Genomic DNA, 13,155 nt, shown 5'->3' on the forward strand with positions numbered 1-13,155 from the left:
GAAAGGGGAAGGAGGTGTAAAGAACATGTGAAAGTGGGAGGAGTTGAGGGGGAAGGGGGTGTAAGCATGGAGTGGAAGGGGGAGTTGACATGGAGAAAGGGGGTGCAAAGAGAGAGAAAGGGGGTGTCAAGCCAAAGACCAAAAGGGGGTGTATTTTGGGGGGGGGTGACCTTTGAACTGATGAACCTCCAGGAGCAGCCCCCCCCGCATCTATTGATCCGCCGACCCATCCATTGATTGTTGATTGACCGGAGCGTCTGCACTCGTACGCTAGCTTACCGCCGCCGAGGTACCGCCCTGCATCAGAGAGCTTCCTGTACCTGCTGTACTTCCTGTGCTACCCTTGAATTGTACCAAGTAGTACTACTAGTAGTAGTGGCAGCAGTAGAAGTAGCAGCAGAAGTGGTCATAGTTGTAGTATTGGCAGTACAAGTGTGAGTAGCAGTAGCAGCAGTAGTAATAGAATTAGCAGTAGTGGAAGTATTAGCAGTAGTACTCTTAACAGTAAAAGTATTGGTATCACTAGCAGTTGTAGTAATGTTAGCATTAGCAGCGCCTCTCTCGTCATCCGGGTCCTCTGTGTTCAGCACCACGGACAGAGCAACGTCTGAACGCACGAACACACACACGCGCAAGAATCGACGCTCTTGATTGTTTGCTCGTCCTGTTGCACGAAACTCCCACGTGGGACTCCAACGGGGTTATCCGCTGAGTCTGCACGGCTTCCCCTTCCCCTCCTGCTTCCCCTTCCACCTCCACCTTCACCTCCTGCTACCCCTTCACCTCCTGCGTCCCCCTCACCTCCTCCTTCCCCTTCAACTCCTGTTTCCCCGTCACCTCCTCCTCCCCCTTCACCCCCTGCTTCAACCTCATCTCCTGCTTCCCCTTCAGGTCCTCCTTCACCTCCTGCTACCCCTTTGCCTCCTGCTTCCCCTTCACCTCCACTTTCACCTTCATCTCCCAATTCCCCCTCATCTCCTGCTTCCCCTTCACCTCTTCCTTCACCTCCTCCTCCCCCTTCACACCTGCTTCAACCTCATCTCCCAATTCCCCTTCATCTCCTGCTTCCCCTTCAACTCCTCCTTCCCCTTCCCCTCCTCCTCCCCCTTCTCTCATGCTCCCTCCTCATCTCCTGCTTCCCCTTCACCTCCACCTTCACCTCCTGCTACCCCTTCATCTCTTGCTTCCCCTTCAGCCCCCCACTTCCCCTTCACCGCTTCCTTCACCTCCTCCTTCCCCTTCACTCCTGCTTCAACCTCATCTCCCGCTTCCCCTTCATCTCCTGCTTCCCCTTCAACTCCTCCTTCCCCTTCACCTCCTCCTCCCCCTTCTCTCTTGCCCCCCCTCATCTCCTACTTCCCCTTCACCTCCACCTTCACCTCCTGCTACCCCTTCATCTCCTGCTTCCCCTTCAGCTCTCCCCCACTCCTCCCCCTCCCCCCCCCCAAACTTCCCCTCCACCTCCTCCTTCTCCTCCTCGTATCTCCTCCCTTCCCCTCCATCCTCAGCTCCCCCTCCCCTTACCCCTTCACCTCCCCATTTCACCTCCACCTCTTGCTTCACCTCACCTCCCCCTTGCACCCCAAAAGCACCCCCTAAACCTGAACGCGCCCAAAAAACAAGTGCACAAATCCCGAGACTGCGTCTGTGCGTGAACGTGTGCGTGAGAGAGATACAGACGCGCATGTCCAGTCGGTCCGTCCGCTATCCCGTCGGTCCAACGCCCCCCCCCTCCCTCTCTCTCTCCGAGCGCGCCCTCCCGTGCACGCCGGACGCGCATCCTCCAGTCGTGCGGACACTGCAGGGGGAAGCCGCCATGGAGTAGGAGGAGGACCCGGCGGGGGAAGCAGAACCGACAACCCAACCGACCGAACCACCCCTTCTCACCTCCTCCTCCATCCTCCCTCCTTCCCCCTCTTCTCCTCCGTCCCTCCCTCCATCCCCATGTCTCCGCGCACTTCCTGAGGAGGCAGAAGAGCGGGAGATGGAGAGACCCGGCGGAGGGCGGACGCGGACTATGCTTTGGTTTTCGTGGCACTTCGTGGGGCTGTGCTCCGTCCTGTGGGGCCCGGCGTGCGGGGCTTTCCCCAGCTCGGTGCAGATCGGTGAGTCCCGGGATTTCCGCGCGAGTGTAATAACACATTAATAACGGCGGCGGTTGTAATAACACTGTAATACCTGTGTGTGTGAGTGTGTTTGTGTGTGTGTGTGCGTGCGCGCACCGCACCGCACCGCACCGCACGCCACTCCACTCCCAAAGCCAGAATACCGCGGGAGAAACACCTCCACCTGCATGTCTTTTCTTTGCACCCTGACACCCGTTTCCCGTTTTTCCGGTTCCGTGAACGTCTTACACCGGAGCTTTGTTTTCCCCTTTCACTGTTTAGACACTGCAGCATTTCTCTCTCTCTCTCTCCCTCCCTCCCTCTCTTCTCAACCCCCCTCCCCCCCCCTTACCCCACACCCGCACACACCTCAACCCTGTGCATGACAAAGTTAACTGCCGCCGCCAACTCGCTGCTCTCTGTCGGTTTGGGAGTGACGCGCACGGACGCACGAGGCGTGCACGCGTATGGTAATGAATGCGCTGCATCACTCCTCGTGCGGTTGAGGGTTGGGGGGGGGGGGGTGGAAGGATGGAGGGATGGTGGTGCAGCCGGGTGATGCCGTGGATGAAATCGGGCTCTTTGATTCCCTCCGCACTAAACTTAATGTGCTGATTTACTGTGCACGCGCAAGCATGCACGAACATGTGTGCCAGAATGCATGCATGCAAACAAACACACACACACACATGTGCGCGCAAACACATGCGGAAACAGTTTCCAACAGCTCTTCAAGAATGTGCACCTGCACACGCGTGCCGGATGGGGTAGAGTTACGCGTGTGCAGGGACAGGATGTGCGTGCGTGCGTGTGTGTGTGGGTGGGTGGGTGGGTGTCAGGATGCTTGTCGTGGGGTGCGGGACACGCGTGGCTAACCGTTAGCCGCACCCCTGCAAACCCAGCACGGCGCGGGTTCACGCGTACACACGGGGCGCACGCAAGGGAACAAGCGACGGGACGGGACGATGCGCCCCCCCCCCTCACACACTTAACACACACACACACACACACACACACACACACAGACGACCATCTCGCTGCCGTTCATTTGCATTTGCATTCCTCCGCAGCGAGCGCCGTGCGTGCGCGCGTGCTTGTGCGGGGAATATGAGGTTGAAGAGGAGGGGGGGACGGTGCGGGGGGGGGAAGCACGTCATCAAACGAAAAATACTCCAAAAAAATACAAATAAAACAATTCCACGGTCCGTGGAATCGCCACGGTGCTGTGTACTGTGACGTGGGGTGACGGGCGCGCACACGCACGCTCCAGCTGCAGCCCGCCTGCGCACGCGCATGGCGTCCGCGGAGGAGGCGGGAGGAGAAGCACGTCTGCCCTCAGCCCCCCCACTCCTCCTCTTCATCTCTGATCATCTCCTCACCTCTTCCTCTCACCTTCTCTCCTCCTCTTCATCCATTTCTCTTTCCTCCTCTCCTTCTCCATCCCATCCATCATCTCCATCTCTTCATCCCTCCTTCTCTCCTCATCTTCCCCCTCTTTCCTTTCAAAGCGCCTGTCTATATGACGACCACCATTCCACCAATCAGGTGATGGTATCTGATCTATTGGCCCCGCCCCCTCCTGTCCCCGCCTCCTGAGTTAGCATCTGGTCATGTTAGGGGTTAAAAGATCTGGATTTAACTGCGGGTTAACCCGAATTCACTCCCCGCATCCCATCCATCTCCACCTTGTTAGGGTAGCCACTTGCACAAACTGAAAATTCAAGTCGCCTACTGCCGCACCTCAGACCGCCATGTTGCCCCTGGCTACCCCTTCCTGTTTACCTCGGCGTCCCGCCGGCCATGTTTGCTAACCAGGCGTGTCCCCTGCAGGTGGGCTCTTCATCAGGAACACGGACCAGGAGTACACGGCGTTCCGGCTGGCCATCTTCCTCCACAACACCAGCCCCAACGCCACCGAGGCGCCCTTCAACCTGGTGCCGCACGTGGACAACATCGAGACGGCCAACAGCTTTGCTGTCACAAACGCCTGTGAGTACAAAGATGATGGCCGTGCTTCATGTGCTTCAGTGTGTGTGTGTGTGTGTGTGTGGGTTCTCTCCATGTTCTCCCGCCTGGATTTTCGATGTCAGGGTTCTCCAGATTCTCGTCCAAAAACAGTCCGCAGGTTCCCTGAAGCCCCTCGGGTGTGAATGAGAGGGTGAATGCTTGGACGTCTCCATGTGATTGACAGCTGTCCGGTCCGGGTTAAACCCCTCATGGCCCCTCACAGATAACCAATAATTGTCTTTGTTTCTGCTGAATTGTCTTTTTTACGTGGTTGTGACACCACACTGTGTGTGCGTGTGTGTGTGTGTGTGTGAGTGTGTGGCCATCAGTCATAATCAGAATTCTAATGTGTGTTTTGCTGCATGTGAATCCAAAGTGGATGGGCCAACTTCCTCTTCATCTGTGAGGATGACCAGCAAACCCCACACACACACACACACACACATGTGCACGTGCACGCGTGCAAGCTCGGCGCTGGGCAGCAGGCCATAAGGGGAGAAGTGTTTGGGAAATGAAGCCCTTCACTACGACTCCTCGTTCCTCCTCCCGCAGGTTACACTTCACAAATCCAGTCACCCCCTCCTCTCTCTCTCTTTCTCTCTCTCTTTTTCTTTCTTTTTTCTTTTTCTTTCTATTCTTTCCAGCTGTGCATCTCCATTCATTCTTTCCCCTCCTCCTTCTTCTGCGCTGGCCTTCTCCTTGCTTCCCCTTCAAACCCTTCCCCTCCTCCTCTCCCCTCCCTCTCTCCATCCCTCTCTCATGCGTGGTGAATGGATCTCCAAATTAATCCTCCAACTCTTTGCTGCGGGTGCTGAGCGCCACTCGCCATTAGAATGGTGAATTCTGCCGCTGACCTTGAAAGCTTCTTCTCTTCCCTAATATTCCAGCGGCATGAACCGCCCCCCCATTGAAAGGGGACCCCCCCCGCCCCCCCCAATGCCCCCTTTTTCACCCTCCTCCCCCCTGTCCCAGAGTCAAAGCACCATATTCGTCCCCTCCATGCACAGCCCGGTTGCGGTGAATGACCGGTGTGTGTTTGTATGTGTCATCTGGTGTATATTCTTGTCTTGCTGCTCATACCCGTGTGTGTGTGTGTGTGTGTGTGTGTGTGTGTGTGTGTGTGTGTGTGTGTGTGTGCGTGAGCTGCTAGGCACCACTAGTGAGAGAGGCTTTCGGTCCCACAGAGATCAGCAGAGCGTCCCAGTTGGAAAGAATGCACATGGATTAGCGAGTGTGTGTGTGTGTGTGTGTGTGTGTGTGTGAGAAAGTCACGAATCCCAACTCAGCGGCGGCGAGGTGTGTGAGACCCCGGTGCAGAGTGTGATGGAGATAGATGGAGAAGCGACACGGTGAATTAGCAGAAGAGGAGAAAGAGATTTGTAACGAAGGGGGAGTTGTGTGGAAGGGGAAGAATAGTTTGTCATGGTGGGGGGAAGTGGGGGGGGGGGGTGGCAAAGGGGGTGCACCGAGCCGTGCCGGCCGTCATATAAATATGATTATTTGCAACGGGGGGCGATTCTTCAAGTTCATGGAGTTGAACATGCAGCACAAATGAATCATTAGCGTCCCTTGCTAGTATGCTTCGTTTGTCCGCCATATTGAATTTCGACGAGCGGGAAGGGGTAGTAGGAGGGGGTAGATCACCCGCGCAGCTCGCGGCAGAGGGGGTGGTTTTCACGTCCTGGCCTGCTGAGGTAGGCGCTGAGGTGATTAGCAGCACATGTTAGCGACGTTAGCGGCATGACGAAGCAGACGGCTTCGTCTTCGCGTTAATCCGAATTACTATCAGCGCCGGCGTTCGTGTTCGTAAATATTTATATTCCTGATTCCAGGGGACGGCTCACCGGACGCGTCATAAATCTGGCGATTCGCCGCAAACGGGAGCGGCTAATGAGCTAATCCTCACGCCGCAGATGGCGTTTGTTGTGACTCGCAATCTGAAAAGGGGTGTAAACGTCGCCGTGCACAATCAAAGAAATGCAAAACGACGTTGGGAAAGGGGAAGCGGTGGCGGTGGTTCAGCCGGGGGGAGCGAATTCTGGAGAGGAGCGAGCGAGAAGAGGAGGATGTTTACAAAACACAGCGCTCTAATCTTCTCTCCTCCTTTTCACAACGAGGCTTTCAAGGTCCGCCGGCATCAGCGAGTCGTGACCAGCGGAGGTTTGCGGAGCGCTTCCTGGAAGGGGGGGGCTAGCATGTTGCTAAATAACAAATCGCAGTGATGGGGTTCAGTGGAACATTAATATGCAGGACTGAGGAAAAACATCTGCGGCTAAGGAAGTGGTGACATGACCTCAAGCTTATTCACACTTTCAAAGACTTCAACGGAACTCCTGTTTTTGGACTGAAGATGGAGGACGAGAAGGGGAACCCAGGGAGAACATTGAGAGAACATCAAGGCAGAAGAAAATGGAGAAGATGAGCTGAAGATCTGTCTTGGAGCATCTGAACTTCCTTGAGTCCTGACCAATCAGAGCACAAAAAAAAACTCTGAAACTCCCTATAGGTCACGAGGATTAAAGAAGCCTCTCGGATGAGGGGCGAAATGTCTTCAAGTGTGGAAATTCAAGTCCAGTTGCCAAGACAAGAAGATTTGACAAGAATTCGCGGAAATCCTAACCGCAGGTGATAGGCCCTGCCCTCTCCGGGTCACGTGACCCTGCGGATGAGAGGCGGAGCCAAACGCCGCCTTTCTCCACGCAAACAAATGACTGAGGATTAGGAGGGAGGAAGATGCCGTTTAGGGCGGCCATGTTGGCGCTGCCCTTTCTGTCCCACTCGCTCCCCTCCTCTTTCTCCTCCTCCTCGTCTTCCTCCTCTTCCTTTTCCCCCTCCAGTGTTTGCATCACTTTCTCCTGGTTTCTGGCATCTCCAGCTCCAGGAGCCTCCTGTGGACCGCAGGCTTGTTGTTGTTTGTTTTTTTTCCCCCCCAGATAGTTTATCCTCCGTCTCCAAACACACACACACACGCAAAACACACACACACACACACACACACACACGCGCGCAAACTCACCCACAAAGCCGGCTGTGTGTGTTTGTGTGTGTGTGGATTTATGATCTGGATGAAAGTAAGGGCATTAGTTAATATTGATGAGTGCTGCCACTCGCTGCCTGTGACTGAGGCTCGCTGGGAGATGAGTGGCATGACCTTTACACACACACACACGCACGCACACACACATAAGGAAAACACAAACTCTGAGTTGGCTTATTTCTTCTTTTTTTATGATTTTAAGTCTTTCACAAACTCACACATATACACACACACACATACACACACACATCAGGTAGCGTCTAAACTCTCCCGTTAGGGAACGTTGAAATTCCGCAAAAACCTCCACGCCGGCGTCGGCCTCCGACAGCTTCCCTGATGGCCACTTGCTATTCGGCAAACGGGGACGCGAGAGGGGAGCAAAGGGGGAAGTAAAGGGGGAAGGGCGGCAGATTCCTGGGTAAACAGCGGGTGATTCATCACATATACAAACAGGAAGAGACAGAGGAGAGTAAAAAGCTATTAGAGAAGGACAGGAGCCCATCGGGGGGAGCTAGTGGAGGGGGAAGCTGGTGGAAGTGGGGGGGCATTAGCATAGGGGGCTTCTGATTAATTCTGCCCTCTATGATGGTCACCATGAGGGTAGATGCAAGCAGACAGGTAGGGTAAGCAGGGATGCAGAAGCACACACATACACACACACACACACACACACAAACACACATAGAGCCTCCTCTCGTGCGAGCCTCCCTCAAAGGTCCACGTCTCCTTTTTCTTCTTTTCCTTCTATGTTTTTATTTAGTTATTTATTTGCACGTGCGCGCTCATGCCCGCGGCTCCTGTCGTCTGGGTGCCGGCGTGAATTAAACAGCGTGTGTCGCTCACGTGCACAATCGATCCAGCCCTTCAGACAGTCACAATGATGGATGGACACTCTCCTGCTTCTATTTTTACCTCTGAGGGATGTGTGTGTGTGTGTGTGTGTGTGTGTGTGTGTTTGCCTGTCTTCACGGGAGAGATACATGGTTGCATCAGAACACACACAGAATAGACTATACGTGTGTCTATGTGCTGATGTGTGTATATGTATGTGTGTGTGTGTGTGTGTGTGTGTGTGTGTGTGTGTGTGTGTGTGTGTGTGTGTGTGTGTGTGGGTTCCTGGAGGATATTTGTCATCTAAGCATCCCTATTAACAATTGATGGCTTGTGTGTGGGGGGCGGTGCTTGCCTGTCTTTATGGTAGAGATACATGTATCAGAACACACATAGAACAGAATGTGTTTGTGTTTATATGTGTGTGCCCCCCCCCCCAATGTATATATACAGTGGGGCAAAAAAGTATTTAGTCAGCCACAAATTGTGCAAGTTCTCCCACTTAAAAAGATGATAGAGGCCTGTAATTTTCTTCATAGGTGCACCTCAACTATGAGAGACAATGCAAAAATTATTGGTGGAAAATAAGAATTTGGTCACCTACAAACAAGCAAGTTTTCTGGTTCTGACAGACCTGTAACTTCTTTTTACCTTTAAGCGGTATCTTAGTCCTCCATGCGTTACATGTATTAATGGCACCTGTTTGAACTGGTTATCAGAATAAAAGACACTTGTCCACAACCTCAAACAGTCACACTCCAAACTCCACCATGGCCAAGACCAAAGAACTGCCAAAGGACACCAGAAACAAAACTGTAGACCTGCACCCGGCTGGGAAGACTGAATCTGTAATAGATAAGCAGCTTGGTGAGAAGAAATCAACTGTGGGAGCAATTATTAGAAAATGAAGACATACAAGACCACTGATGATCTCCCTCGGTCTGGGGCTCCACGCAAGATCTCACCTCATGGGGTCAAAATAATCACAAGAACGGTGAGCAAAAATCCCAGAACGTCACAGGGGACCTAGTGAATGACCTGCAGAGAGCTGGGACCAAAGTAACAAAGGCTGCCATCAGTAACACACTACGCCGCCAGGGACTCAAATCCTGCAGTTCCAGATGTGTCCCCCTGCTTTAGCCAGTACATGTCCAGGCCTGTCTGAAGTTTGTTAGAGAGCATTTGGATGATCCAGAAGAGGATCGGAAGGATGTCTTAGGGTCATAGGAAACCAAAATTTAACTTTTTGGTAAAATCACAACTTGTCGGGTTTGGAGGAAAAAGAATGCTGAGTTGCATCCAAATAACACCATATGTACTTGGAAGCATGGAGGTGAAACATCGGGCTTTGGGGCTTTTTTTCTGCAAAGGGACGAGGATGACTGATCCTTGTAAAGGAAAGAATGAACGAGGCTATGAATCGTGAGATTTTGTATGAAAACCTGCCTCCATCAGCAAGGGCATTGAAGATGAATCATGGCTGGGTCTTTCAGCATGACAATGTGGTCCAGTGGCCTAGCCAATCTCCAGATCTAAACCCCATAGAAAATCTTCGGAGGGAGTTGAAAATCCATGTTGCCCTGCGACAGCCCCAAAACATCACTGCTCTAAAGGAGATCTAGATGGAGGAATGGGCCAAAATAGCAGCAACACTGTGTGAAAATCTTGTGAAATTTACAGAAAACGTATGACCTTTGTCATTGCCAACAAAGGGTAAATAACAAAGTATTGAGATGAACTTGCTCTTGACCAAATACTTATTTTCCACCATCATTTGCTAATAAATTCTATAAAAATCAGACGATGGGATTTTTTGGATTTTTTTTTTTCGCATTCTGCTGTCGCTCATAGTTGAAGTGTACCTAGGATGAAAGTTACACGCCTTTCTCATCTTTTCAAGTAGGAGAACGTGCACAGTTGATGGCTGACTAAATACTCTTTTGTCCCACTGTATATGTATACATCATAGTTAGCATTCTTAGCAAGTGTTGCCTTCGCACCAAGTTCTAGCTTCCTGCTCTCCACGTTCTCCCCCTGCCGGATTCTTCAAGTCTAGATTCTCCATATTCTCCTCCTTGGGTTCTCCTGGGTGGAGTCTTGCATCTTCCTTTCCAGGTTTTCTCCATGTTTTACCTGCCTGCTCAAGTTCTTACCCTGTTCCCACAACTACCCCCTTGGTTATTTATCTGTGGGTACTCTCAGGGTTCCTCTTCCTGGGTTTTCTCCATGTTCTCCATCTTCCATTATCAAGCTGATCAGCTGTGATTGACAGCCAATCAGCCAGAGTTAAGCCCCGCCCCTTGCCCCCCTCCATATTGGCTCCGCCTCCACGCTGCCCTGTCTAACGTCTTCATCTTGCAAGTTCATCTCAAAGGTCCTGTGCTTGTGGTGTAAAGGTTTAATTAGGAGGATCCAAAGTGGGGTCGGCAGGTCCTGAGGGGTCGTAGTGGCGGCGGAGCTTTGCGACATATTGCCGCTGTGCAGCCAATAGGGGAAGGCGGGTTCAGATCCAGGTCATCTGGCCCATCTGGGGCCTCTTTGGTCAGAGGAGCCTCCAGAGGGTTCTGACTAAATGGGATCACGGAGAGCCTGCAGGAGCACGCCATCCCTCCCCCCCCACCTCCCCGCCTCCTCGCCACCTCCTGAATCCGGAGACGTAGAAATTTAATCAAGACCTGATGAGCCGACCAATCAGGACCACACTTCCCCTCCATCGATCCCAAGCATACGTTTATAGCCAGGAAAGCTAAATGAAGCGAAATTAACCTAGATTAGTGTCCGAGTGGCGCCATTGTCTCAGGGTGTGTGTGCATGCATACATATATGTGTGTTTCTGTGTGCATGTGACTCTGTGTGTGTGTGTGTGTGTGTGTGTGTGTGTGTGTGTGTGTGTCAGATGACTCCACCCACTAGATGAAACTGGACGTTGTTTTGTGATCCATTTGCAGGAAAAGCCCCGGGTGTGTGCAACACACACACACACACACACACACACACACACACACATATGGACACATGCATCATGCTCATGCATGCTCCCTACACTCGTAGACGCACATGGTCATACACACTCGAGGGGATGCTAGTACAGATGGCAGTGTGGAGTAATATTCTCCGTATGGGGAGGTAATATGATTAGAGCGTGATTGTGTGTGTGTGTGTGTGTGTGTGTGCCTGTGCATGTGTGTATTTGTAGGGGGGTTGATCACATTGGTCTGTGTGTGTGTGTGTGTGTGTGTGTGTTGTGTGTGTGTGTGTGTGTGTGTGTGTGTGTGTGTGTGTGTGTGTGTGTGTGTGTGTGTGTGTGAGTGCGTGTGGGTCACTGTATATGACCACGGGATCATACTCAGCCTCTTTCTTTTTCTAAATGCCATCACAGGAAGGGTTGTCAATTGAAGGTTCTCTATTTGTGGTTCTTGCCGTTTTCCCCCTCATCCAAAAATAGCCAGCAGGTTCACTGAAGACCCCAAAATGCGTCTGTAGGTGTGAATAAGTGCAAATGGTTGGATGATTGACAGCTGACCCTGTGATTGACAGCTGACCCATCCAGACTAAGCCCTGCCTCTAGGGATGGAGGACCCCCAAAGCTGGAGATGTTGCTTTGACCCCCATGGAACATTGTCACAATCGGGTCGCCCCTGCTAGCCAATCACAGAGCTGCGGAGTGATTGGTCGCCACTGGCAAGTTTACAGACACACTGCTGTTACTACTGTGTTATTACCAGGTTATTACTAGGTTATTACTGTGTTATTACATGTTATTAAGTGTATACAGACGCCACTCAGAGGCGGCTGCTAGATGTTCTTCAGGAACTTGGATTATGATGGAGTCGTGCCCGATGTTCTCCAGCCCGGAGAACCTGATTCACCATGGGGTGGGAGGGGGGGGCCCTCCTTTGAGGCGAAGTTTAGGCAGCCATCCGCACACGCTCAGTACGCTCCGTCACCCGGCGCGCTTGTCGACACGGAAACACCCTCGGAAATGGGCTGAGTCGTCGCCGCTGCGACTGCCCCCGAGGGATGGAGGCCGTGTTTACCTCGCAGGAAGTAATTAATTGATTGATTAGTTAATTAATTAGCGATGTGCAGCTAATGATTTAGCGCCTAGACCTCCTCCTGTTTCCTCCATGTTCTCCCGATATTCTCCTGCCTGGGTTCTCTCCATGTTCCGCTGTGCGGATTCTCCATGTTTCTCCTCCTGTTCTCCTGTCTGTGTTTCCTCATGTTGTTTCATGTGGGTTGTCCTGGTTCTTCATGTTCTCCTGCCTCCACCAGACCATAAGCAGTCACTGTTCCATTGAAGGTGTGAACGAGAGGATGTATGATTGACAGGTGATGGCTCCGTGTTGAGTCATCTTTGATGGACCGCCATTATCCCTTGAGCTGTGACACAGTAAAAACGCGGTAATAACACAGTAATAATGCAGTGATAGCACACACACACACACACACACACACACACACACACACAGTATGGCGTGTTATCCTCCCCCAGGGGTGTTTGTCAACCATCGCTTCATATCATTGATTTTTCCGTCAAATACGACCCTTTTTTTTTTTTTTTTCACCTGAGCGCCTGGTGGCCACATTGAACCCGCTCCCCACCATGTTTGTTATAAGGATGACTTGATGAACTCTTCGCCGACACCTCTCTGACCCCTACATTCCACCTCAAACCCGACGTTCCACTTTTCCAGAACCGACTTATCTGATTCACCTGACCATACGATGGTTGCTATGACGATGCGGGCACTTTACGGTCAATCTCAGGCTTAGCGTTATATCTTATGGTTGATCTAGTGCGACGGAGACGAGTGGAGCTGGATGGCAAGGGAGTGAAGTTTAATCGGTGGGCAGGGGTTAGGGGGTGGGGTCAGGAGTGACCAGGAGATGGAGGATGGTGAGATAAAGATGAAGACGGCCTGATGAGAAGGAGAAAGAAGCTGTGTTGGCAGTGATGGTTCCACCTGGGGGTTCCACCTGGAGAATCCGGGTTCTTCGAGGGGTGTCCCGCCGCCACTCTGGTGGGAGAACAAATCACAGCACTTACATCCTGCATGAACCAGTTTCTCCTCCTCTGCCTTCCTGTCTGCACTGATGAATGGTTTTGATACCGGCTCTGTGTGTGTGTGTGTGCGTGTGTGTGTGTGTGTGTGTGTGTGTGTGTGTGTGTGT

General features: G+C 52.2%; 1 protein-coding gene across 4 annotated transcripts in view; it reads left to right on the forward strand.

Annotated features, from left to right (window-relative positions):
- The first annotated feature begins 1,793 nt into the window (after window positions 1-1,793).
- gria4a (glutamate receptor, ionotropic, AMPA 4a) overlaps window positions 1,794-13,155 on the forward strand; it is a 54,407-nt gene continuing 43,045 nt past the window's right edge. For all 4 annotated transcript variants that reach the window (XM_086143627.1, XM_086143625.1, XM_086143628.1 and 1 more), the window contains exons 1-2: window positions 1,794-2,105; window positions 3,936-4,094. In XM_086143627.1, coding sequence (XP_085999753.1) covers window positions 1,985-2,105; window positions 3,936-4,094 — 280 coding nt within the window. In that variant the 5' untranslated portion in view covers window positions 1,794-1,984. The remainder of the gene's footprint in view (window positions 2,106-3,935; window positions 4,095-13,155) is intronic.

The sequence above is a fragment of the Fistularia commersonii genome, chromosome 3 (assembly GCF_037954325.1).
Source record: "Fistularia commersonii isolate RoL2024-O1a breed Wild chromosome 3, RoL_Fcom_v1.0, whole genome shotgun sequence".
Taxonomy (NCBI): domain Eukaryota; kingdom Metazoa; phylum Chordata; class Actinopteri; order Syngnathiformes; family Fistulariidae; genus Fistularia; species Fistularia commersonii.